This window comes from Pristiophorus japonicus, chromosome 21, assembly GCF_044704955.1.
Source record: "Pristiophorus japonicus isolate sPriJap1 chromosome 21, sPriJap1.hap1, whole genome shotgun sequence".
Taxonomy (NCBI): domain Eukaryota; kingdom Metazoa; phylum Chordata; class Chondrichthyes; family Pristiophoridae; genus Pristiophorus; species Pristiophorus japonicus.
In genome coordinates this window covers 82,990,750-83,018,494 of record NC_091997.1, presented here as the reverse complement: position 1 = coordinate 83,018,494, position 27,745 = coordinate 82,990,750, and the positions used below count along the sequence as shown (strand labels likewise).

Below are 27,745 nucleotides of genomic sequence, written 5' to 3'. Positions count from 1 at the left end.
CCCTTCGAGCCTGCACCACCATTCAATAAGATCATGGCTGATCATTCACCTCAGTACCCCTTTCCTGCTTTCTCTCCATAACTCTTGATCCCTTTAGCCATAAGGGCCATATCTAACTCCCTCTTGAATATATCCAATGAACTGGCATGCACTGAGCAATGCACCCAGGGAGGCCTGAGGTCATGGCCCTCCAAACCATGGTCCAGGGTCCATGTAGATTTTGCTGGCCCTTTTCTAGGGAAGATGTTTCGAGTAGCAGTGGACGCTTATTCTAAATGGATTGAATGTGTAATAATGCCACCATTGAAAGCCTCAGGGCCATGTTCGCCACCCATGGTCTGCCCGACGACCTTGTCAGTGACAATGGACCATATTTCACCAGCTCGGAATTCAACGGGTTCATGACCCGCAATGGCATTAAGCATGTCAGGTCTTCCCCATTTAAGCCCGCATCCAATGGCCAAGCAGAATGGGCAGTCCAATCCATCAAGCAGAGCTTGAAATGCGTAACGGACGGCTCCTTGCAGACCCGATGATCTCGGGTCCTGCTCAGCTACCGGACGCGCCCCCATCGCTCACCGGGGCTCCCCCTGCAGAATTGTTAATGAAGAGAGCACTCAAAACCAGGCTCTCCTTAGTCCACCCAGATCTCAATGATCACGTAGAAACCCGGCGGCACCAGCATAACGCGTACCACGATCGCGCAGCGGTATCGCGTGACATTGAGGCCAATGATCCGGTGTTTGTTTTCTAAATTACGGTCCCGGTCCCAAGTGGATTGCTGGCACTTGTGTAATCTCTGTAAATCGCACACTTTTTCTCTTTTTTTTCTCTTTGCACTCTGGAGTTGTTAAGACGTGGACGTGCCCTCGTGCAAACCATTGAAGTAAAGTGTGTACCTGTAGAGGGGGTTGTGTCACAGGCCGCTCCAAGCGTTGGCGTTCATAAGAGCATCTGGAGTAGGCCCTATGGTCCCTCGAGCCTGCTCCGCCATTCAATACGATCATGGCTGATCATCGACCTCAACTCCACTTTCCCGCCCAATCCCCATATTCCTTGATTCCCCTCGACTCCAAAAATCTTATCGATCTCGGCCTTGAATATATTCAGAGGCTCCACATCCACAGCCCTCTGGGGCAGAGAATTCCAAGAATTTACAACCCTCTGAGTGAAGAAATTCCTCCTCATCTCTGTCTTAAATGGCCGACCCCTTATCCTGAGACTGTGCTCCCTGGTTCTAGAAACTCCAACCCGGAGAAACAACCTCTCAGCATCTACCCTGTCAATCCCCCTCAGAATCTTGTATGTTTCTCATTCTACTAAACTCCAGAGAGTATCGGCCCATTCTACACAATCTCTCATCATAAGACAGCCCTCTCACCCCAGGAATCAATCCAGTGAACCTTTGTTGCACCGCCTCCAAGGCAAGTATATCCTTCCTTAGATCAGGAGACCAAAACTGCGCACAGTACTCCAGGTGTGATCTCACCAAGGCCATGTACAGTTGTAGCAAGACTTCCTGTGGAGCCCAGAGAGAAATACTGAGCTTAATTTCCCACGATCAGGTTGTTCAGGGTGGCGGGATTGGGAGGTGCGGTCGATAGATGAGGTTGCTGTGTTGTGTGTGTTGCCTGTCTGCTTGTACTGATCCTGCAACTCCCCTGGGAGGACAGACGCACCAACATTAGCGATCTTGATCAGGCCAACATCCCCAGCATCAAAGCACTGATGACACAAGACTCCCAAAGCAAGCGCTCTACTCGGAACTCTTACACGACAAGCGAGCCCCAGGTGGGCAGAGGCAACGTTACAGGGACACTCTCAAAGCCTCCCTAATAAAGTGCAACATCCCCACTGACACCTGGGAATCCCTGGCCAAAGACCGCCCTAAGTGGAGGAAGTGCATCCGGGAGGGCGCTGAGCACCTCGAGTCTCGTCGCCGAGAGCATGCAGAAAACAAGTGCAGACAGCGGAAGGAGCGTGCGGCAAACCAGTCCCACCCTTTCCTTCAACCACTGTCTGTCCCACCTGTGACAGAGATTGTGGTTCCCGTATTGGACTGTTCAGTCGCCTGAGAACTCACTTTTAGAGTGGAAGCAAGTCTTCCTCGATTTCGAGGAACTGCCTATGATGATGGAGTTTCACTCTGGGACAGTTGCACACTCGTGGCCAAATCAGGAATACCATTGCCTTGCATTGTGCACCAATGCAGCCACTTAAACGCACCGAGATTGTCACCAATGTATGTTGCTAAATATATGATGCTGTGCAGTTATAGCCCTTTCTGTAAAGCTGGCAGTATTTGGGGAAATGGGAAGATGTTGAAACATGAACAGAAAACATTGACAGTAAATGATGCAGGAGAGGAAGGTCACCAGTTGAACCTTTTCCTGCCCCCTGTTCCAGTATTTGGCACAAATTACATTGTTGTGCAGGAAAGGAACCTTCAACCTACTGCTCCCGAGTCATTGACACCTTCGGCTCGTGAATCCCAGGCTTTCATTGCTCGTGTGTGGGGCGTCTGTGACTGGTAACAGATTCACCTCAACTGAGCCTGGAGTCCAATGCATCCATTGTTGAGTGGCTGAGAGCACGGAGGATTCACAAACCGCTGACGGCCTCGCCTCAAGCTGTTGTATTTTGCTCGGTTATTTTAACACAAGAACATAAGAAATAGGAGCAGGAGTCGGCCATTCGGCCCCTCGAGCCTGCTCTGCCATTCAATAAGATCTTGGCTGATCTGATCATGGACTCGGCTCCACTTCCCCGCCCGCTCCCCATAACCCTTCACTCGCTTATCGTTCAAAAAATCTGTCCATTTCCGCCTTAAATATATTCAATGACCCAGCCTCCACAGCTCTCTGGGGCAGAGAATTCCAAAGATTCACCACCCTCTGAGTGAAGAAGTCTCTCCTCCTCTCAGTCCTAAACGGCCGAGCCCTTATTCTGAGATCCCCATCTGTGAGCAGGCGATCCCGGTTCCGATCTGAAACGAGCTGCTGGACGGCACACGGGACGATTCTCGGCGCCGTATATTTTTCTTGCCATGGGGCAAACAGCTGGCCTCTGCTTGGTGCCTCCCTGCAGTGGAGGGGCTGAGATTGGGCACTCGGCAGATGGGAAGTTCTGGCTACAAAGTTGTGCCCCTCTTCAGCCTGATGAAAGAAAGAACTTGTATTTATATAACACCTTTCACAACCAAGTACAGTCACTGTTGCAATGTGGGAAACGCGGCAGCCAATTTGCGCACAGCAAGCTCCCACAAACAGCAATGTGATAATGACCCGATCATCTGTTTGTGATGTTGGTTGATAGATAAATATTGACCAGGACACCGGGGATAACTCCCGTGCTCCTGTTCGAAATAGTGCCGTGGGATCTTTTACATCCACCTGAGAGCAGATGGGGCCTCGGTTTAATGTCTCATCCGAAAGATGGCACCTCCGACAGTGCAGCACTCCCTCAGCACTGCACTGGAGTGTCAGCCTAGATTTTTTTTTTGTGCTGAAGTCTCTGGCGAGAACCCACAATCACAATCTTCTGGCTCTGAGGCCAGAGTGCTACCCACTGAGCCATGGCTGACACACTGGAAAATAAAGTTGGAATTCCTGGGTGGGAGAGGCACTTGCAGTGATTGACCTGAAGAGAAAGACCAAGTCTGCTTTGTTATTTAGCTGGTGAAGTAAAGGATGTACAGAGCACCACAGAGGAGGCCTGAAAATAAAATAGTTACCAGAAGTAACTTTATAAAATCTTTACATATTGGGACTTCTCCAGCGGGTGAGAGCGTGCATTCAGGACACTGATCCCAGAATTGGGTTTCTCCTGGAACAAATCCTCAAGAACTCTTGAATAAATACAGACAATGCTGGAAATACTCAGCGGGTCAGGCAGCATCTGTGGAGAGAGAAACCGAGTTAACGTTTCAGGTCGATGACCCTTAGTCAGAACTCTTGCTCTCTCCCCATTCCTAAAGGTTTGATTCTTGAGTGGCTCTCAGCCCATTGAATTCCTTATCTCTCGTTTTCAATTTAATCACATAACGTAAGCAATAGGAGTAGGCCATACGGCCCCTTGAGCCTGCTCCGCCATTCAATAAGATCTTGGCTGATCTGATCCTGGCCTCCGCTCCACTTCCCCGCCCGCCCCCCATAACCCTTGACTCCCTTATCGTTCAAAAATCTGTCTATCTCCACCTTAAATATATTCAGTGACCCAGCCTCCACAGCTCTCTGGGGCAGAGAATTCCAAAGATTCACGACCCTCTGAGAGAAGAAATTCCTCCTCATCTCCGTTTTAAATGGGTGACCCCTGATTCTGAAACTATGCCCCCTAGTTCTAGATTCCCCCACGAGGGGAAACATCCTCTCAGCATCTACCCCGTCATAACCCCCTCACAATTATATAAAAATCAAATGAATTCACTCACCACCTTCTCTTTGCCATTGTCTGTCTTTTCTTTCTCCTGCCTCCAAGAAATGTTACTTTTCACATTCAAATTGCGTTAAACAACTTTTTATGGGATATTTAGAGGACGCTATGGAATTGTGCCCCCCACCTTACAAAGAAGCGGCCTGTAATTGGCTAAGCCTGTCTCTCTCTTTCTCTCTCTTGCAGTTGATGCTCTCCGAGTGGCTGGTAGATGTGCCAAGCGACCTGGTTGAAGAGTGGCTCCTGGTGGTCTGTCCCGTTGGCAAGCGCACGCTCATCGTAGCCTCCAAAGTAAGTGCTAAACATCCTAAACCCCCCACCCGGCCCTGCGGGACTGGTCGACCCTCGCTGCTGCTCCCGGGCGTGAACTCGCACTGCATGCGACCCTTATGGGCAGCACCAGACCCTTCGAGGCAGAGAGGTTGTTTCCACTGGTCAGGGAGACTAGAACTAGGGGGCACAACCTCAAAATACGGGGGAGCCAATTTAAAACCGAGTTGAGAAGGAATTTCTTCTCCCAGAGGGTTGTGAATCTGTGGAATTCTCTGCCCAAGGAAGCAGTTGAGGCTTGCTCATTGAATGTATTCAAATCACAGATAGATAGATTTTTAACCAATAAGGGAATTAAGGGTTATGGGGAGCGGGCGGGCAAGTGGAGCTGAGTCCACGGCCAGTTCAGCCATGATCTTGTTGAATGGCGGAGCAGGCTCGAGGGGCGAGATGGCCTACTCCTGTTCCTAATTCTTATGTTCTTATGCAAGATAGCGGTGCAGTATTTACATCTGCAACAATACGCGAATGTGAAACTGTGGAAGCGACAGGCGGGTGGTATTCGCTCCAACACTGAGCAGCTTTGCTGGCACACACTGCAATATTGGACAGAGCTGGGGGTGGTTTGGATTTTGGGAGTCCGAAAAAGAGCAGCATAGGAAATGGCCCAGGTGCGGAAGTTGGGAGAACTGTGTATGCTGGCCTAGGAGGCAGCATGCAAAAGACAGGCCAGTTAGGGTGAGGTTGGTATCCTGATGGTATTAAAGAATTTTGGAAAGTAATTAATGTCATAAAAATTTGGGAACGACTGGGGCAAGCGATGGGGTTACTGAGCTGGGAGCTAAAGTGCAAAAGTATTGTAAATGAGAACTACAAAAAGATACATCGATACATACTAGGATATATTTTGGGGGGGGGAAAGTCAACCAAACACTTACAATTATGCACTTAAACCCCTGGGCCAGCGTTGACATGCTCCCATCTCTTAGGCAGGATGACTTGCTTCCACACTAAAAATGAGTTCTCATGTGGCTGATGAGACCAATGTGGGATCTACAGTCTCTGTCACAGGTGGGGCAGATGGTGGTTGAAGGAACAGTTGGGTGGGGAGCCTAGGTTGCCGCGCTCCTTCCGCTGTCGACGCTTGGTTTCAGCTCCCGGCGAAGAGACTCGAGGCGTTCAGCGCCCTCCCGGATGCTCTTCCTCCACCTTGTGCGGTCTTGGGCCAGAGACTCCCAGGTGTCGGGGATGTAAGCTTTCAGGAACACTGAATTAGGTGACAAATGGGGCAAAATTTGCTTGAGAAATCCCGTTCTTCTACCAGCTTCTCCGACTTTCATCACCATTTGTTTGATCAAGTGGTCCTTGAAGCGTTTCCTCTCCCCACCTGGGCCTCGCTTGCCGTGTTGGAGCTCTGAGTGGAGCGCTTGTTTTGGGAGTCTCGTATCGGGCATGCGGATGGCGTGGTCCACCCAACGAGTTGATTGAGCGTGGTCAATGCTTTGATGATGGGGATGTTGGCCTGAGCGAGAACGCGGACGTTGGTGCGCCTATCCTGTCAATGGATCTTGCGGAGTCAGCGTTGGTGGTACTTCTCCGGTGCTTTGAGGTGCCTGCTGTACATAGTCCATGTCACTGAGGCGTAGAGGAGGGTGGGTCTCACGACTGCTCTGTAGATCATGAGCTTGGTGCCAGGTTTGAGGTCCTGGTCTTCAGGCGACCGAAGGCTGCTCTGGCTGAAGGTGGTATTGCACTTTGTATTCGACGTCTGCCTTTGTTGACAGTAGGCTCCCAAGGTATGGAAAATGGTCCACGTTGCCCAAGGAGTTTGATACTCTGGGAGCAGTGCTGTGTGACGGGGGCAGGTTGGTAGAGGACCTTTGTTTTCCCAATGTTTAGTGTAAGGCCCATGCGCTCGTATGCTTCGGTGAAGGTGTTGAGTATGGCTTGGAGTTCGGCCTCTGAGTGAGCCCAGATGCAAGCATTGTCTGCATACTGTAATTCAGTGACGGAGGATGGGGCGACCTTGGATCTGGCCTGGAGGCAGCGGAGTCTGAACAGTTTCCCGTTTGTTCTGTAGATTGGTTCCACTCCTGCGGGGAGCTTACTGAGAGTGAGATGGAGCATTGCAGCAAGGAAGATCGAGAAGAGCGTTGGTGCGATGACACAGACTTGCTTGACCCCGGTTCGAACGTGAATTGGGTCTGTGGTGGATCTGTTGGTCGGGATCACGGCTTGCATGTCATCGTGAAGCAGGCGAAGGATGGTGACAAACTTTTGGGGGCAGTCGAAACAGAGGAGAACGCTCCATAATCCCTCACGGCTGACCGTTTCAAAGGCCTTAGTGAGGTCAAAGGCGGCCATGTACAGGGGTTGGTGCTGTTCCCTGCATTTCTCTTGGGTTTGCCGCGTGGTGAAGATCATGTCCATTGCGCCCCTTAGTGGGCGGAATCCACATTGCGACTTGGAGGAGATCTTCAATCACAAGGAGAAGGCGATTGAGGAGGATTCTTGCGATGACTTTCCCTGTGGCAGACAGCGGAAATTCCTCTGTAGTTACCACAATCGGACTTGTCGCCTCTCTTGAAGATGGTCATGATTACCACGTCTCTGAGATCACCTGCCAAGCTCTCCTCCTTCAAGATGGGAGAAATGAGATTGTGTATTCGCGCCAAAAGTGCTTCTCCGCCATGTTTTAGTGCTTTGGCAGGGGTTCCTGGTGCCTTGTTTTTCAGTTGACTGATGGCCTTTTCTACCTCGGACACGGCTGGGGTTGTGCTGAGGTGGTGGCGGGTAGCATGCTGTGGGATGAAGTCGAGGACACTCGCGTTGAAGACAGAGTCTTGGTTGAGGAGCTCTTCGAAGTGCTCCTTCTAGCAAGCACTGACTGCCTCTCTGTCCTTGATGAGCACCTCTCTGTTCTTGGCCAGCAGTGGGGTAGGGCCTTGGGTGCTTGGGCCGAATGTGGTCTTGACTACGCTGAAGAATCCTCGCATGTCGTGGTTGTCGGCTAGTTGCTGGATCACCTGCGCTTTCTCCACCCATCATCTGTTCTTTAGGTCGCGAGTTTTTTGTTGGACCTCGGCCTTCATACGTCTGTAGAGCTGCTTTCTTGCTCTCGAGTTGTGTTGCTATTTCCAGTCCAAGTATGCCTTGCGCTTGCGGCTTATTAGCTCCTGGATTTCTTGGTCGTTCTCGTCGAACCAGTCTTGGTGTTTCCTGATCGAGTGACCGAGCGTCTCTTCGCAGGTGCTGATTATGGAAGCCTTGAGGGCAGACCAGGCGCTGTGGAGTTCAGAGCTGCTTTGATAGAAATCTGAGAATAGGTACCTGCTGGTGCCGCCCTGTCGCCTGGATCTGGATGGTTTGGAGGAATGAAGTTGGGTAAAAGGGCGGGGGGAGCACTGCTTAAAACAAAAGGAGTGGGGGTGGAGAAGAACAGGTCCTCATTGTGATATATTCTTACGACATCACTAAGAAACACACTACACAAGATGGTTCCAATACAGAAACTGACATCATGTGACCTTGTCACGTGATTCTTTTATTATTTTACATCCGTAGTTGCATTACCACAGCAGTCCACTAGGTGGAGCAGTCTATTACACTTGTGACTTTGCCTCCCTCTGAACTTGCTGAATGGGAAGGTGGGGCCCAAGGTGAGTCACCCAGTGCTACTATCACTGCGTTGGAGGAGGATAATGGGGTTTTGGTTGAGGCCTGGGAGTAGGGCATCTTTCCCCCTGCTAGTGGAAGATTGGTGCGTGGTAACGAGGGGTGAGGATTAGAAAGAGAAGAAAGGACACACGAGTGAGAACATGAATAATGGGACAGAGAGCCGCGAGATGGATTGACCCGTTAACGGTTTCTGTTCAATCTCCTTCGGTCAGGGGAGCACGGCAGCCTACTCGCGGAGCGGCTTCTGTGTGAACAGGTTTCCCTCGCTCCTGCCTGGTGGAAATCGGCACAACTCTGCTATCGGTAAAGGTAAGCGCATTTCAATAATCAATCACGTTTAATAAGCTTGTTCGAGGCAAGCAGTAAGATACTGGTTCAGGCCTGAGAGAGTCAAAATCTGGCATGTAATCATAGAATTTAACAGCGCAGAAGAGGGCCATTCAGCCCATCATGCTGGCTGGCTCTCACTTATACACTTAGTCCCCTAACCCCTGCCCATTCCTTTTAATTTATTTTTTCTTTTATATTATATTTATCCACTTCCCATTTAAAAGGTTTTATGGATTCTGCATCCACCACAGTTTCTGGCCAGGACACCGGGGAGAACTCCCCTGCTGTTCTTCGAAATAGTGCCATGGGATCTGTTACGTCCACTTGAGAGGGCAGACGGCAAACTGTAAAACGTCACATCCGAAAGACGGCACCTCCGACAGTGCAGCACTCCCTCAACACTACACTGAGAGTGTCGGCCTAGATTTTTGTGCTCAGGTCTCTGGCGTGGGACTTGAACCCACAACCTTCTGACCTCGGAGGCAAGAGTGCTGCCCACTGAGCCCCGGCTGACACTAATAAACAACTAAGTGATCGTGACTGTGCCTGTATCAAATCGCTGTGACTGCCCCCTTCCAGCAAGGGTTGAGGATACTGACTGGGAGGAGGAACATTGGCTCAAATGTTATCTGTTTTTTGTTGCTCTGGCGCCTGTGGGCATTGAGGCCAATTCCAGTGTCCGCCTCTAACTCGGCACGAACCAGCGGCCAAGCCTCGGACCTTGGTCTGTGTGGCTCACTGTTACACCTCATCATTGTCATTATCATAGGCAGTTCCTCGGAATGGAGGAAGACTTGCTTCCACTCGAAAACTGAGTCCTTAGGTGGCTGAACGAGAGCCATAGTCCCTGTCACAGGTCGGACAGATAGTCGTTGAAGGAAAGGGTGGGTGGGACAGGTTTGCCGCACATTCCTTCCGCTGCCTGCGCTTGGTTTCGGCATGCTCTCGGCGACGAGATTCAAGGTGCTCAGAGCCCTCACAGATGCACTTCCTCCACTTAGGGCGGTCTTTGGCCGAGGACTCCCAGGTGTCAGTGGGGATGTTACACTTTATCATGGAGGCTTTGAGAGTGTCCTTGAAACGTTTCCTCTGCCCACCTTTGGCTCGTTTGCCGTGAGTAGAGCACTTGCTTTGGAGTCTCGTGTCAGGCATGCGAACTATGTGGCCCGCCCAGCGGAGCTGACCAAGTGTGGTCAGTGCTTCGATGCTGGGGATGTTGGCCTGGTCGAGGACGCTAACGTTGGTGCGTCTGTCCTCCCAGAGGATTTGCAGGATCTTGTGGAGGCATCATAACACCATTCAATGCATTTGTATGCTGAACTGTCGGGCTGGGCCTGTTTATAAAGAGGGAATCTCATCTATTTTTTTAAAAACCCCAACCACAAAGAAATGTTAAATTTCACACATGTTTTGTTTCTATTACTGGGACTGATGGTGTTTGGGAGCAGAGTTAGCTTTAGCAGAAAGAAGCAGCCATTAATGCAGGGTGCATTACTGAGGGAGCGCTGCACTGTCGCAGGTGCCGTCATTCGGCCGAGACATTAAACCGAGCCATCTGCCCTCTCAGCTGGATGTAAAAGATCCCACGGCACCATGTCCTGGCCAATATTTATCCTGCTATCGACATCACTAAAATAAACACATTATCTGGTAACTCTCGCGTTGCGGTTTGTGGGAGCTTGCTGTGCTCAAATTGACTGCAGTATTTCCCACATTACAACAGTGGCTACACTTTAAAAGTACACTGTAAAGCCCTGAGGCAGTGATGCAAGTTTTCTCCTTTTTTTTTCTTTCTTGCCCAGCTCCCTTCACCCGTCATTCCCTTGGGCTGTCTGGCTCAGTAACTGCTCCACTTCCGTTGCCCATATATCGCCACGCACTCTGGAAACAAATGTTACACTCAAGTCAGAAAAATAAACTCCCAAGGGCCCCGATTGGTTAGTTTTCGTTAGCTTGGGCCCCATGCACATCCTGGGTGTGATGTCATTGATTTGAGAGGCCGGTCATCGAGCTTTTGATTAATGTCTTTCTGGATTTTATTACCCTAATTATTGCTAACTCTTCGACCTCCCTTCTCCAGATTACACCATATTGGACTGCATTTACAGCGAAGTGGACAGAACATTCTTTGTCTTGGATGTGATGTGTTGGAGAGGTCACCCAGTCTATGATTGTCAGGTCTGTATGGAGGCAGTGAGTTTAAAGTGCCTCTCTCTCTCTCTCTCTCTCTCTCTCTCTTTCTCTCTTTCTCTCTTTCTCTCTTTCTCTCTTTCTCTCTTTCTCTCTTTCTCTCTCTCTCTCTTTCTCTCTTTCTCTCTTTACCTTTACCGCTCTCTTTCTCCCCCTCTCCCTCTCCCTCTCTCTCCATTTATTGTAACTCAGAACATGGGAGGTATCCTTAAGATATTCTAATAAGGGGTTGGCCACTTAGGACGGAGATGAAGAGAAACTTCTTCACTCAGAGGGTGGTGAATCTTTGGAATTCTCTACCCCAGAGGGCTGTGGAGTCTCAGTCTTTGAGCATATTCAGGGCAGAGATCGATAGATTTTTGGATATTAAAGGAATCTGGGGATAGTGCAAGACAGTAGAGTTGAGGTCGAAGACCAGCCATGATCTCATTGAATGGCGGAGCAGGCTCGAGGGGCCGAATGGCCTACTCCTGATCCTAATTCTTATGTTATTTAGCAAGCTCCATACAATGCAAATAGCCTTGAATCGGTTAAAATGAAAAACAAAACCGGGACTGTTGACAAACATGCTCGAAAATTTTGACATTAAAGGTCAACTCGTCTCAGTTGATGGCGAGTCTGGCCTCTGAGTCAGAAGGCCATGGCTTCAAGCTCCAGTGCAGACTAGAGCAGCTGATGCAGATTGACACTTCAGTGTAGGACTGAGGGAGTTGGAGGCACCGTTAAACTGAGGCTCCATCTGCCTGCTGAAGCGGATGCAAATGATCCCGTGACACAATGAAAAGAAGAGCAGGGGAGTTCTCCCAGTGTCCTGGCTGACATCGAACCCTCAGCCAATATTACTAAAAACCATGAGCTGCTCATTTGTTCGGGGGACCTTTACTTGTCCAAATTGCCGACAAATTAAGTGAATGCGCTTTGGAATGTCCTGAGGATGTGACCGGGTGCTATATAAATGCAAGACCTTTAATGGGTTTGTAACCGATCATTTGGAGAATATATTAATTATTTTTTTACTTTTATTTAAAAACAGACAGAATTCAGATTCTTCTGGCTTCAATCCAAACTGCAAGAGGAAGACCAGAAGCTGTGTGAGATTGCAACCCGGAATCCAGTGAGTGTTTCCCCTTTTTTGCGCGGTGAGGTTTGCATACGCCAGCCAGTCTGAGCTGCTGGTTATTTACCCTCGTGTGGATATCATTGACAGACTGAAGTGAGTTATTTTCAGGCACAGTGTGGTATATTGCACTCTCCTTTCTCCACTGGCTCTGGGTCTCGATCCAGCCTGGAACAAAGAGATCAAAGTCTTTTCTCTAACATAAGGTTGAACAGACTCCACCACAGCAATGCACAATGTTAAACGCCCAGAATCTTGGTCTGAACTTGTCATTTTTCACTTTGGCAACAGCGGTCAGCCCTGGCTCAGTGGGCGGCACCCTTGCTTCTGAGTCAGAAGGTTGTGGGTTCAAGTCCCACTCCAGGGACTTAAGCACATAATTCTAGGCTGAGACTCCCAATGCAGTGCTAAGGGAGTGCTGCACTGTCATAGGTGCCGTCTTTGAGACGTTCGGTGGTCGTGAAAGGCGCTATATAAATGCAATCTTTTTTTCTTGGGAAATGGAAATGTCACCTCAGTGAGGCATGCGTCATGTGTTTGGAGCTGGATACATTATGGGACAGAGCAGAGGGAGTTCAGTCCTGTGGTGTACCCCACCTTCAGGGTGTAGGTGTTGGAATCGGTGCAGTTCCCTGGCACTGACATCCTCGCCTTGATCAGAGAATTTATTCTTCCGTCAAAAATTAATTGGAAAAATGGCCTTACTTTCTGTATTCCAGCCCCCTTGAAATAATCAGCTCGAGCTACGAGTAAAAGCTTGTATATATTTTGGCCAGTCACAGTTACCCAGCAGTAGAGGGAGCAGAGGTAATAAAGAAAGACTTGCATTTATGTAGCGCCTTTCACGGCCACCGGACGTCTCAAAGCGTTTTACAGTAAATGGAGTACTTTTGGAGTGTAGTCACTGTTGTAATGTGGGAAACGTGGCAGCCAATTTGCGCACAGCAAGCTCCCACAAACAGCAATATGATAATGACCAGAGAATCAGTTTTTTTTGTCATGTTAACTGAGGAATAAATATTGACCAGGACATCGGGGATAACTCCCCTGCTCTTCTTCGAAATAGTGCCATGGGATCTTTTACAACCATCTTCGAGGAGCAGACGGGGTTTAACGTCTCATCCGAAAGACGGCACTCCCTCAGCACTGCATTGGGATTGTCAGCCTAGAATTATGTGCTTAAGTCTCTGGGGTGGGACTTGAACATACAACCTTTGACTGAGAGGCAAGGGTGCTGCCTACTGAGCCCTGGCTAATACAGAGGGGAGAAAGTGATGCTTCAGTGGTACAGCGCTTGGTCAGACCACATCTGGGGCACTCTATCTGTGGTCACCGACCCTCAGGAAGAATAAGAACATAAGAATTAGGAACAGGCTTAGGCCATCTAGCCCCTCGAGCCTGCTCCGCCATTCAACAAGATCATGGCTGATCTGGCCGTGGACTCAGCTCCACTTACCCGCCCGCTCCCCATAACCCTTAATTCCCTTATTTGTTAAAATCTATCTATCTGTGACTTGAATACATTCAATGAGCTAGCCTCAACTGCTTCCTTGGGCAGAGAATTCCACAGATTCACAACCCTCTGGGAGAAGAATTTACTTCTCAACTCGGTTTTAAATTGGCTCCCTCGTATTTTGAGGCTGTGCCCCCTAGTTCTAGTCTCCCCGACCAGTGGAAACAACCTCTCTGCCTCTATCTTGTCTATCCCTTTCATTATTTTAAATGTTTCTATAAGATCACCCCTCATCCTTCTGAACTTCAACGAGTAAAGACCCAGTCTACTCAATCTATCATCATAAGGTAACCCCCTCATCTCCGGAATCAGCCGAGTGAATCATCTCTGTACCCACTCCAAAGCTGGTATAACTTTCCTTAAGTAAGGTGACCAAAACTGCACGCAGTACTCCAGGTGCGGCCTCACCAATACCCTGTACAGTTGCAGCAGGACCTCCCTGCTTTTGTACTCCATCCCTCTCGCAATGAAGGCCAACATTCCATTCGCCTTCCTGATTACCTGCTGCACCTGCAAACTATCTTTTTGGAATTCATGCACAAGGAGGCTACGGCCACACTAGTCTGAAAACGCCTGATCTGGTCTGATCTCGGAAGCTAAGCAGAGTCAGGCCTGGTTAGTACTTGGATGGGAGACTGCCTGGGAATACCAGGTGCAGTAGGCTTTCCTTGAAAATGTCTGCTGTGTCACCCAGGTCGGGTGGCATGGTTTTAATGTTTTATGTTTTTGCAGGTTAACTCAAAAGAGTTTCATGCACAAGGACACCCAGGTTCCTCTGCACCGCAGCATGTTGTAATTTCTCCCCATTCAAATAATATTCCCTTTTACTGTTTTTTTCCCATAGTGGATGACCTCACACTTTCCGACATTGTATTCCATCTGCCAAACCTTAGCCCATTCGCTTAACCTATCTAAATCTCTTTGCAGCCTCTCTGTGTCCTCCACACAACCCGCTTTCCCGCTTTCCCACTAATCTTTGTGTCATCTGCAAATTTTGCTACACTATACTCTGTCCCCTCTTCCAGGTCATCTATGTATATTGTAAACAGTTGTGGTCCCAGCACCGATCCCTGTGGCACACCACTAACCACCAATCTCCAACCCGAAAAGGACCCATTTATCCCGACTCTCTGCTTTCTGTTAGCCAGCCAATTCTCTATCCATGCTAATACATTTCCTCTGACTCCACGTACCTTTATCTTCTGCAGTAACCTTTTGTGTGGCACCTTATCGAATGCCTTTTGGAAATCTAAATACACCACATCCATCGGTACACCTCTATCCACCATGTTCGTTATATCCTCAAAAGAATTCCAGTAAATTAGTTAAACATGATTTCCCCTTCATGAATCCATGCTGCATCTGCTTGATTGCACTATTCCTATCTAGATGTCCCGTTATTTCTTCCTTAATGATAGTTTCAAGCATTTTCCCCACTACAGATGTTAAACTAACCGGCCTATAGTTACCTGCCTTTTGTCTGCCCCCTTTTTTAAACAGAGGCGTTACATTAGCTGCTTTCCAATCCACTGGTACCGCCCCAGAGTCCAGAGAATTTTGGTAGATTATAACGAATGCATCTGCTATAACTTCCGCCATCTCTTTTAATACCCTGTGATGCATTTCATCAGGACCAGGGGACTTGTCTACCTTGAGTCCCATTAGCCTGTCCAACACTACGTCCCTAGTGATAGTGATTGTCTCAAGGTCCTCCTTTCCCACATTCCCGTGACCAGCAATTTTTGGCATGGTTTTTGTGTCTTCCACTGTGAAGACTGAAGCAAAATAATTGTTTAAGGTCTCAGCCATTTCCACATTTCCCATTATTAAATCCCCCTTCTCATCTTCTAAGGGACCAACATTTACTTTAGTCACACTCTTCCGTTTTATATATCTGCAAAAGCTTTTACTATCTGTTTTTATGTTTTGCGCAAGTTTACCTTCGTAATCTATCTTTCCTTTCTTTATTGCTTTCTTAGTCATTCTTTGCTGTTGTTTAAAATGTTCCCAATCTTCTAGTTTCCCACTAACCTTGGCCACCTTATACGCATTGGTTTTTAATTTGAAACTCTCCTTTATTTCCTTGGTTATCCACGGCTGGTTATCCCTTCTCTTACCGCCCTTCTTTTTCACTGGAATATATTTTTGTTGAGCACTATGAAAGAGCTCCTTAAAAGTCCTCCACTGTTCCTCAATTGTGCCACCGTTTAGTCTGTGTTTCCAGTCTACTTTAGCCAACTCTGCCCTCATCCCACTGTAGTCCCCTTTGTTTAAGCATAGTACGCTCGTTTGAGACACTACTTCCTCACCCTCAATCTGTATTACAAATTCAACCATACTGTGATCACTCATTCCGAGAGGATCTTTGACCTTGGAGTGCAGATTCACCAGAATGATACAGGGGCTTAAAAGGATACATTCTGAGCAGATAGGTTGAACAATTTGATCAAATCGAGGTGATTAAAATGTTGGAATTGAATTATTTAATAGTTTGTGGCAGTAATCCATGCTACAGATCCTTGAACCTCAGCCTTACCCGAGTGCAAAAGCAAAATACCCCAGATGCTGGAAATCTGAAATAAAAACACAAAATGCTGGAAATATTCAGCAGGTCGGGCAGTATCAGTGGAGAGAAAAAAAAGAGTTCACGTTTCAGACCTGGAAAAAAATTAGAGATGGAACCTGTTTCTGTTTCTATTTCAATCTTGCCCGAGTGTTGTCCCAACTTGTCATTTTTCACTTGGTCAATAAGATCGTTGTTTTGGTAATGAAAATGTCACTTCAGTGAGATGCAGATTTGCTTTGTGTGTGTGGAGTTGAGATGCGTTGGTCCGGAATGTGCGGACGGTAATAACGGCGAACTGACAGCATTACCCCGTTGAAATTGACGGCAACTTCAGGATGTATCGCATGCGCATCAAAATGCGGAAATCCTGAAGTTGCGGCTAGTTATTCACTGCTCCGACACTGACTGCGCTGTGCTCCCCCCCCTCCCACCTACCAACAGCCGGTAATCAGTGAAGCAAAAATCGCTGTTAAACACCCCATTAAATGTTCAGCCTTGTTGGATTAAGTGTAACGGGGTTTTAACAGTGTATTGTCTGATAAACAAAACGTCCTGGCCCTGAAATACAAATTTTTGATTTTGTGGAGTGCCAAATTTCTCCGTCATGATAAAAAAATTACAATTTTCTTTTTAGAAACGTTTAAGTTTCTTCACGATATTTCAGGTTTTACATCATTCCCATATGAGAGCCGCAATCTTTGCTTTGCTCTCTAAAATTTTTTTTTTAAAAGTCAGGATAAAAGCAGGTTCTCATTTCCTGCTTCCCCGTCTCTGAGAATTCTGCAAAGTGATAGACAGCTCGTTGACATCACAGCAAATCGCGCTAGGGATTCCCCACTATACTGAAACGACAAAGACTTGGATTTATATAGCACCTTTCACGACCACCGGATGTCTCAAAGCGCTTTACAGCCAATGAAGTACTGTTTTGGAGTGTAGTCACGGTTGTACTGTAGGAAACGCAGCAGCCAATTTGCACACCTACTGAAGTCAGTTGCGTGTCAGGAAAGGCCACCCTTTTCTGGTGGGCAGCTTACTTTGGGGAGAGGGAGCGAACTGCTTTACTTTACCTATGACCGCAAATTCTGGGTCATTATCTTGACATGTTCAGAAACACACTGTCCCACCCCAGATGTAAATGTGCCTTCTGTTTGAACAAGGGAGCGTGGTGTCAAAGTAGGTGAGACTTTGCTGTACCTCACCCACACAGCTCGAGGGAGCATTTACAGGGACTTGATGCAATCCACTAAAAGTGAACTGCGGGACATGTAAACAGGGAAGACTATTTGGCTTTGGAGGAAATAAAACAAATTTTGAACCCATCCCAGACCCTGCCATCCAAATATTCTTTGTCCACTCGTTGGAGCCCCGAGATATTATTTCACCTGGAGAAACGATTACATTTAAAAATGCAAATACATTTATTTCTTTTTAAACAAGACACAGATCTTGGTGGTTGCGCCTCTGTTCCTGGGTCTCTTTCTGGAAGGCAGCTGACAGAGTGACTGGGGCTCAAGCCTCTGGCTGTGCTGAGATTGGGGATGGGCAATAAACGCTGGCATTGCCAGCGACACCCGCATCTCATGAACAAATGTTTTAAAAACACAGGCGGTCATTATATGCTGGTTAGTGCCACTAGGCGCACCAGTTCTGTTGTATCATCGGAAGAAGAAGCCTGCTGGATATTTTGCTCAGCCAATAACACAATATGAAGTACTTCATTGACTCAAGCATACGAGGGAGAAGGGAATAAAGAGGTTTTTCTTTATTCATTTCACTGGATGTGAGCATCATTGGCAAGGCCAGCATTTATTGCCTATTCCTAGTCAGGACGGTGTGTGACTTGGAGGGGAACGTGGAGGTGGTGGTGTTCCCATGTGCCTGCTGCCCCTCTCTGTTGCCTGGCGTTCTCTCTCTGTCCCCTCTCTCCCCAGCACAGGACGATGGTCAGGAGTGCGGACCTTGTCTTCACTTCCGCCGCCTCGGGCTGCCGGGGCCAATCCCGGTTTGGGATCCGATGTCCTGGCACAGACCCGCGGTGGCTCCTTAGCTTGGCTTGCGGCAGAATTCTGCCGACTGTTCAGTGAACAGCTTTAAAACCGTACCGTCCGCCAGAGAGATTTTGAATCAAACTTGCCTCCCCTGAAAATGCAAGTGGTGAATATTCCAGTGGGCTTCCACGTTCTGCTGCCATGTTTGATACTGTGCTACCAAACAGGCCAAGTTCTATCCTTCCAAGTGAAACAGCGAAATACTCGAAGTCCGCAAGGGTGACCCCGAGCTTCCGGTCACCTGTCATTTTAATTCTCCGCCCCACTCTCACTCTCTCCGTCCTCGGCCTCCTGCACTGTTCCAGTAAAGCTCAACGAGAACAGCACCTCATCTTTGGTTTAGGCACTTTACAGCCTCTGGACTCAACATCGAGTTCAACAATTTCAGACCCTGACCGCTGCCCATAATTTTTCAGGCATCAGCTGTTGCTGATTTTGCCATTCCCATTTACAACATTTAGGGCCCAAGTTTCCACATGATTTGCGCCTGATTTTTAGGAGCAACTGGTGGAGAACGGACTATCTTAGAATTTGCAATTCTCCACATTTTTTTTTCTGCAGTTCTAGTCAGGTAGAACAGTTCCACTTTGGAACAGAATTTTTTCTTCAAAAGGGGGCGTGTCCGGCCACTGACGCCTGATTTCAAAGTTTCCACAGTGAAAATGTACTCCAAACTAAAGTAGAATGGAGCAAGTGAAAATTTTTGTAGAACTGAAAAAACCTGTTCTACACATTAAAAAATCAGGCGCAGGTTACAAATCTGGCGTCCAGAACGAGGTGGGGGGAGGGGGGGGGGGGGGAAGGGAAGTCATTAAATTCTACAATAAATCCTTATTTATACTTATACAAATATTATACAAATAAATCCAACCTGAATAAACATTTATAAGCAAAGAAAAGATTAAATAAACCATCTTCCTACCTGTGTGAAAGTGCTTCAGCCACGGAGAATGCTGCAGCAAGCGTCACAAAACGAGACAGCCGTTACCGAACGTGGGCGGGGGGGGGGGGAGGAGGAGGAGGAGGAGGAGGGAGCCGACCGAACACGGGCCGGGGGGGGGGGGGGTGGCGGAGGAGGAGGGAGCCGACCGAACACGGGCCGGGGGGGGGGCGGAGGAGGAGGAGGAGGAGGGAGCCGACCGAACACGGGCCGGGGGGGGGGGGGGGGGTGGCGGAGGAGGAGGAGGGAGCCGACCGAACACGGGCCGGGGGGGGGGGGGGGTGGCGGAGGAGGAGGGAGCCGACCGAACACGGGCCGGGGGGGGGCGGAGGAGGAGGAGGAGGAGGGAGCCGACCGAACGCGGGCTGGGGGGGGGGGGGGCGCGGAGGAGGGAGCCGACCGAACGCGGGGGTGGGGGGGGAAGGGAATGGAGCCGTTCCAGGCGGCTGGCGGGAAAGAGAGAAGGCTGCAGGAAGCCTCAGAAATTGAGGAGCCATTTCCCGACGGCAAAAGGGGGAGGTCGTCGGGAAACGGCTGCCTCAACTTTCTGAGGCTTCCTGCAGCCTTCTCACTGCTACAAGAAGCCTCAGTGCTGATGGCAATGTACTTTTATTAAAAAATGTTCAAAAACTAAACAGCTACAAAGAACTACAAAAATGGCCGAGTGCCAATGTTTTTTTCACACTGAGCATGCGCGAACGCTCCAACGCGCACGTGCAGCGTTGCCGGCAGGAAAAAAACTAATTTAAATAGTACCCGCCCCCTGCCACTTACAAAATCGGCGCAAGTGTAGGCTCCGCCCCCCGGGCGCCGCGCCAAGCAGACAAGGAGCTGCAGGGTGCTCTAGAATCGCTCGTTTTTTTTCCTGCGCCGTTTTAGGCGCGAAAAACGGGCGCCTGTTTTTTATCATGTGGAAACTTGGGCCCTTAATCTCTCCTGCCTCCCAACCTATCACAGACCCTCCTTTTTGTTCTTTCCTCCCTCCCGTCTTTCACTGACTCTGCACCTGCTTAAAAACCTGTTCCATCTCAAACTTTTCCAGTTGTGACGAAGGGTCTCCGACCTGAGATGTTAACGGTTTCTCTCTCCATGGACGCTGCCTGGCCTGCTGAGTATTTCCAGCAATTTCTGTTTTTTGCTCAAGTTCTATACAGTCATTTTTTAAGTTTTGTTTTTGGCTTGCAAACTTAGGTTGTCAGTACTGTTGAAAAGTGCGAAAGTGAATCTCTCTCTCTCTCTCTCCTCTCCACAGTTCAAGTTCGTGGGGCTGCCAAACTCGTTGTGCACACCGGAAGCCATTTGTGAGACTTTGGCTGCAGATTATCCATTTGAGGTAACCACAGTGTTCTCTAGAAGTTATTGGATTCTGTGCATCCATTTTTACCACACACACCCCTCCCCAATTTTTGTTTTTACCGTCTCCTCCTGTAGACAAAGCCTGCATTGTTTTGCTGCTAACCAATTTATTTGTTTAAGCCAAGGTCAGAGTAACATTGATTGGAGAATCGCAGCTCGTTGACCCCCAAATGAGTCTGGTTAGGTGGTGGGGTGGGCGGGGCAGGGGGCATTCAAAGTTAAACGCTAAACTGGTTGACCCACCCTTCACGAGGGAACTGTTGTGTACGGTACCTTCACTTATCATTTACAAATACAAGATCATTTCATTCCTATTTATAGTGTCAGCTCAGTGGGCAGCACACTCGCCTCTGAGTCAGAAGGTCGTGGGTTCAAGTCCCACTCCAGGGATGTGAGCACATAAATCTAGGCTGACACTCCAGTCCAGTCCAGTGCAGTGCTCAGAGAATGCTGCACTGTCGGAGGTGCCATCTTTTGGATGAGATGTTAAACTGAGGCCCTGTCTGCCCTCTCAGGTGGATCCCGTGGCACTATTTTGAAGAAGAGCAGGGAGAGTTATCCCTGGTGTCCTGGTCAATATTTATCCCTCAATCAACATAACAAAAACAGATTATCTGGTCATTATCACATTGCTGTTTGTGGGAGCTTGCTGTGTGCAAATTTGCCGCCGTGTTTCCTACATTAACAGTGACTGCATGTCTATACTTGGCTGTAAAACGCTTTGGGACATCCTGAAGTCGTGAAAGGTGCAATTATTATAAAGGCAAGTCTATTTTTTTCTTGCATTTTCTTTCTTTCTCTACCCTACTCTCTCTTTCCTACACTTTATCCTCGCTCTTTCTCTCCTCTTTCTCTCTTTCCTTCTCTCTCTCTCTCTCGCCTCCTGTCACCTTCCTTCCCTCTCCTTCTTTCCCTCTCCTTCCTTCCTTCCTTCCTTCCTTCCCCCGCTCTCTCGCTCTCTCCTTCCTTTCCCCGCTCTCTCACTCTCTTTCCTTCTCTCTTTCCTTCTCTCTTTTCATCAGATATTTTTCATGTAAATGTAAACAGTGTGCAGGCATCATGTGTCTAAGAACCATTGACTAGGGTCTGCTTCCTCCCCAGAATGTGTGTGTGATGTGAATTGTGCCTTGCAGGTGGACGGGCTGCTGTTCTACCACCGACAGACCCACTATACCCCGGGGAGCACGCCGCTGGTTGGCTGGCTGAAGCCGTACATGGTGGCTGACATCCTGGGACTGGCCGTCCCGGCCGGCCCTTTGACCACCAAGCCCGAGTACGCAAACACGCAAATGCAGAAAATCATCGAGCTGAAGAAGGGCAAGGTGGGGCAGGACAGCGCCAGCCCGGACCCGAAGGGCACCCGTGAATCGGGGCGATACGAACTGGAGCATCTCTCCACTCCCAGAAAGGCAAAGCCCAAGAAGCCCTCGCCCACTAAAATGGAATGCACGAGCAAAATCGAAAGCTAAGCGGCCTGGCTGTGTGGACAGCGGCTTGATCCAGGACGGCAGTTCTGCGACCGAGTGCCCTCCAAGGTCCAGACACTCCCGATTTATTTTTTTAAATGTTAGATTTGAGCTTTCTATAAGGCAAACTCAAATTGAATGAGAATTATTGAGAGGAATACTTGGGGGCTAGGTGGGCCTGTTCATGCTCCACACTTTGGCTACACTATGTTCTGAGATTTGCATCAAGTATCTCGAGCTTCAGTAGTAGCTGTTGCTGCTCGAGCGGGGAGGGTTAATCTGTGGAAGAGGGGAAGCAGAATAATGCTCACTAGGAACATCCACCATAATCACACCTACATAGCAATCGGGGGCGGTCTTGAGAACACCAAGTATGTGCTACCATTTGCTTTTATCTTGTGCTGAAACCCATCGAGGGCCTTTGAATCCTGAGTTAGATTTTGTTGTTACACTGCGGGTTAGCAACTGGTGGGCGGTGCGTGTACGTAAGGGCTGTAATAAATCTGGCAGAGAAGTAGGAAGCACGACATAAAAAACACAATTCCTAATTAAATGAAACATAGAAACATAGAAACATAGAAAATAGGTGCAGGAGTAGGCCATTCGGCCCTTCTAGCCTGCACCGCCATTCAATGAGTTCATGGCTGAACATTCAACTTCAGTACCCCATTCCTGCTTTCTCGCCATACCCCTTGATCCCCCTAGCAGTAAGGACCTCATCTAACTCCTTTTTGAATATATTTAGTGAATTGGCCTCAACAACTTTCTGTGGTAGAGAATTCCACAGGTTCACCACTCTCTGGGTGAAGAAGTTCCTCCGCATCTCGGTCCTAAATGGCTTACCCCTTATCCTTAGACTGTGACCCCTGGTTCTGGACTTCCCCAACATTGGGAACATTCTTCCTGCATCTAACCTGTCTAACCCCGTCAGAATTTTATATGTTTCTATGAGGTCCCCTCTCATTCTTCTGAACTCCAGTGAATACAAGCCCAGTTGATCCAGTCTTTCTTGATAGGTCAGTCCCGCCATCCCGGGAATCAGTCTGGTGAACCTTCGCTGCACTCCCTCAATAGCAAGAATGTCCTTCCTCAGGTTAGGAGACCAAAACTGTACACAATACTCCAGGTGTGGCCTCACCAATGCCCTGTACAACTGTAGCAACACCTCCCTGCCCCTGTACTCAAATCCCCTCGCTATGAAGGCCAACATGCCATTTGCTTTCTTAACCGCCTGCTGCACCTGCATGCCAACCTTCAATGACTGATGTACCATGACACCCAGGTCTCTTTGCACCTCCCCTTTTCCTAATCTGTCACCATTCAGATAATAGTCTGTCTCTCTGTTTTTACCACCAAAGTGGATAACCTCACATTTATCCACATTATACTTCATCTGCCATGCATTTGCCCACTCACCTAACCTATCCAAGTCGCTCTGCAGCCTCACAGCATCCTACAAAGATATTGCAACGGTGATTGTTCAAGGGAAGACATCAGACCCCATAAATTCAGCAATGCACCCAAAACAAATTTCTCTTTTGAGAATGATTCTCCAAGAGTGAAATGATGTCTCATCACACATGCTCACACGCACATCCCATTTGGGTGAACTGTGCAAATGCTCAAAGGTTAGCCCCTTCTGAACTCATTGTAAGCCCCGCTCGCATTGACAAGTCTTTGGTTACCTGCCCCCAAACCCCACACTCGCAAACGTGTGAAATTATAATCATCTGTCGCTCGACACTCATTTTGGCTACAATCCCCTCCGGCAATGTACATCGTTCCCTCCTGCTGTATTCTCTGGGCGAGTCCCAGAGTCACAGGAAGGCTCACGATGAGACATCATTTCACTCTTTGGAGAATCATTCTCAAAAGAGAAATTTGTTTCGGGTGCGTTGCTGAATTTATGGGGTCTGATGTCTTCCCTTGAACAACCACTGTTGCAATATCTTTGTAGAAATGCGATAGTTCATTTAATTAGGAGTCCTGTGTTTTTTATGTTGTGCACGTTCTATCCCAGGCCAGAGTTTTTCAAGGTTGATTTATAGTGTTGCTACAAGTGTTCAGTGCTGTACTGAGGATGATTGATTGTGCCGTCTACCAGTCTTTTGACCTGCTTTTTAATAAATCAAAAATGTTGTATTGTAATCCCGCATGGATTGCATTGTATTCCTCACTGATGTAATTACTGCTACACAACCTGCTTATGAGCCAAATCTGTCATCTATTGTCGTCTTAGTGCTAGGTGGGAAGATGAGAAGAGGGCCTCCCAAGGTCTCCGCACAATAGCTTGCAACGACATTTGCTTTTGTAACAAGAACGGTGACAGCGTGGCAAAGTAACGAAGTGCACAAAAACACTAAGGGAGTTGAATGAAAGCAGGCACTTGACCTGACCTGATTCATGAAGTGCGCACTTTGTTGCCGACTATTGGTTAGGTTTGCTAACGAGCAATAGTGCTTTTCCGCAGATTGACGGACCGCCCGACATAAGCTGGGATTTTCACCAGTGGCTCCGGTTTGGGTGACTTTGGCGATCAGTTCATTTTTGAACTTTTAAGTCCACCGTGGGCCGTTATTACTGTGAAAGCGGGCAAGCAACTCAGCCAGTAATTGTGAGGAGACGTGCATTTTCTGTCTGGCTTTGGAACTTGAGCTGGAGCTTAATGCATGTGCTCTGTTGCAGAAGTGCACATGGACAAATGTTTCATTCTGCTGAACCTTGTCGGAACCGAGGTGGCTCGAGTGAAATCATTCAAAATGACTAATGCCCTGCAAAGATTTTTTTTTCGCCGTGCGATGTTAATAATTGCAGGCATAAATGAGGGAAAAAATTGAAATTGCAACTCGCGTTGCTTTACTGATTCCACTGGCACCTCACAACATGCATTTATATAGAGCCTTTCATAGATCAAAGAATGATACAGCACAGAAGTGACCATTTGGCCATCATACCTGGGCTGGCTCTTTCCCCATAGCCCTGTAAAGCATCCAATTCCCTTTTGAAAGCTACTATTGAATCTGTATCCACCACCCTATCAGGCAGGACATTCCAAATCCTAACCATTCATCCCGCATAATAAAAGTTTTTTCCTCCTGTTGCTTCTGCTTTTGCCAATCCCCTTAAATCTGTGCCCTCTAGCTATCAACCCTTCAGCCATTGGAAACCGTTTCTCCTTATTTACCCTATCTAAACCTTTCATGATTTTAAACGCCTCTATCAAATCTCCTCTTAGAAACATAGAAAATAGGTGCAGGAGTAGGCCATTCTGCCCTGCGAGCCTGCACCACCATTCAATAAGATCATGGCTGATATTTACCTCAGTACCCCTTTCCTGCTTTCTCTCCATACCCCTTCATCCCTTTAGCCTTAAGGGCCATATCTAACTCCCTCTTGAAAATATCTAACGAACTGGCCTCAACAACTTTCTGCGGCAGAATTCCACAGGTTAACAACTCTCTGAGTGAAGAAGTTTCTCCTCATCTCGGTCCTAAATGGCTTACCCCTTATCCTTAGACTGTCCTCTGGTTCTGAACTTCCCCAGAATCGGGAACATTCTTCCTGCCTCTAACCTGTCCAATCCATCAGAATTTTACATGTTTCTATGAGATTCCCTCTCATTCTTCTAAACTCCAATAAATACAGGCCCAGTCGATCCAGTCTCTCCTCATATGTCAGTCCTGCCATTCGGGAATCAGTCTGGTAAACCTTCGCTGCACTCCCTCAATAGCAAGAACATCATTCACCAGATTAGGAGACCAAAACTGAACACAATCTTCCAAGTGAGGCCTCACCAAGGCTCTACAACTGCAGTAAGACCTCCCTGCTCCTATACTCAAATCCCCTAGCTATGAAGGCCAACATGCGATTTGCCTTCTTCACCGCCTGCTATACCTGCATGCCAACTTTCAATGACTGATGTACCATGGCACCCAGGTCTCGTTGCAGCTCCCCTTTTCTTAATCTGTCGCCATTCCGATAATATTCTGCCATTCTGTTTTTGCCACCAAAGTTGATAACCTCACATTTATCCACATTATACTGCATCTGTCATGCATTTGCCCACTTACCTAACCTGTCCAAGTCACCCTGCAGCCCCTTAGCATCCTCCTCACAGCTCGCACCACCACCTAGCTTAGTGTCATCTGCAAACTTGGAGATATTACACTCAATTCCTTCATCTAAATCATTGATGTATATTGTAAATAGCTGGGATCCCAGCACCGAACCCTGCAGCACCCCACTAGTCACTGCCTGCCATTCTGAAAAGGACCCGTTTATCCCGACTCTTTGCTTCCTGTCTGCCAACCAGTTCTCTGTCCACGTCAATACATTACCCCTAATATCGTGTGCTTTAATTTTGCACACTAATTTTTTGTGTGGGACATTGTCAAAAGCCTTTTGAAAGTCCAAATACACCACATCCACTGGTTCTCCCTTATCCACTCTACTAGTTACATCCTCAAAAAACTCTAGAAGATTTGTCAAGTATGATTTCCCTTTCATAAATCCATGCTGACTTGGACTGATCCGGTCACTGCTTTACAAATGCGCTGCTATTACATCTTTAATAATTGATTCCAGCATTTTCCCCACCACCGATATCAGTCTAACTAGTCTATAATTCACTGTTTTCTCTCCCTCCTTTTTTAAAAAGTTGGGTTACATTAGCTACCCTCCAATCCATAGGAACTGATCCAGAGTCCATGGAATTTTGGAAAATGACCACCAAAGCATCTACTATTTCTACTTAGGCTGCATCCCAGAGTACTTATCAGGCCCTGGGGATTTGTCAGCCTTCAGTCCCTTCAATTTCCCTAACACCATTTCCTGACTAATAAGGATTTCCCTCAGATCCCCCTTCTCGCTAGACCCTCGGATCCTTAGTATTTTCGGGAAGTTATTCATGTCTTCCTTAGTGAAGACAGAACCAAAGTATTTGTTCAATTGGTCTGCCATTTCCTTGTTTCCCATTATGAATTCCCCTGATTCTTACTACAAGGGACCTACATTAGTCTTCACTAATCTTTTTCTCTTCACATATCTATAGAAGCTTTTGCAGTCAGTTTTTATGTTCCCGGCAAGCTTCCTCTCTTACTCTTATTTCCCCCCTCCTAATTAAACCCTTAGTCCTCTGCTGAATTCTAAATTTCTCCCAGTCCTCAGGTTTTCTGCTTTTTCTGGCCAATTTATATGCCTCTTCCTTTGATTTAACACTTTCCCTAATTTCCCTTGTTAGCCACGGTTGAGCCACCTTCCCTTTTTTATTCTTACACCACACAGGGATGTACAATTGTTGTAGTTCATCCATGTGATCTTTAAATCTGCCATTGCCTAGCCACCGTCAACTCTTTAAGTATCATTCACCAGTCTATCCTTGCCAATTCATATCTCATACCGTCGAAGTTACCTTTCTTTAAGTTCAGGACCCGAGGCTCTGAATTAACTGTGTCACTCTCTATCTTAATGAAGAATTCTACCATATTATGGTCACTCTTCCTCAAGGGGCCCCGCATGACCAGATTGCTAATTAATCCTCTCTGATTACGCAAGACCCAGTCTAGGATGGCTTGCTCTCTAGTTGGTTCCTCGACATATTGGTCTAGAAAACCATCCCTAATACACTCCAGGAAATCCTCCTCCACAGTATTGCTACCAATTTGGTTAGCCCAATCTATAGGTAGATTAAAGTTACCTATGATAACTGCTGTATCCTTATTGCACGCATCCCTAATTTCCTGTTTGATGCTATCCCCAACCTCCCTACTACTGTTTGGTGGTCTGGACACAACTCCCACTAACGTTTTCTGCCCTTTGGTGTTTCGCAGCTCTACCCA

At 47.8% G+C, this 27,745-nt stretch overlaps 1 protein-coding gene and 1 pseudogene across 1 annotated transcript in view; both read left to right on the top strand.

Moving 5' to 3' along the window:
- Window positions 1–22,691, top strand: part of snupn (snurportin 1) — a 33,401-nt gene extending 10,710 nt beyond the window's left edge. Inside the window, exons 4-9 of the mRNA XM_070864196.1 lie at window positions 4,618–4,722; window positions 8,592–8,688; window positions 10,790–10,887; window positions 11,933–12,013; window positions 20,339–20,419; window positions 21,576–22,691. Coding sequence (XP_070720297.1) covers window positions 4,618–4,722; window positions 8,592–8,688; window positions 10,790–10,887; window positions 11,933–12,013; window positions 20,339–20,419; window positions 21,576–21,911 — 798 coding nt within the window. The 3' untranslated portion in view covers window positions 21,912–22,691. The remainder of the gene's footprint in view (window positions 1–4,617; window positions 4,723–8,591; window positions 8,689–10,789; window positions 10,888–11,932; window positions 12,014–20,338; window positions 20,420–21,575) is intronic.
- LOC139234277 (5S ribosomal RNA) lies at window positions 14,075–14,193 on the top strand (annotated as a pseudogene).
- Window positions 22,692–27,745: the final 5,054 nt, after the last annotated feature.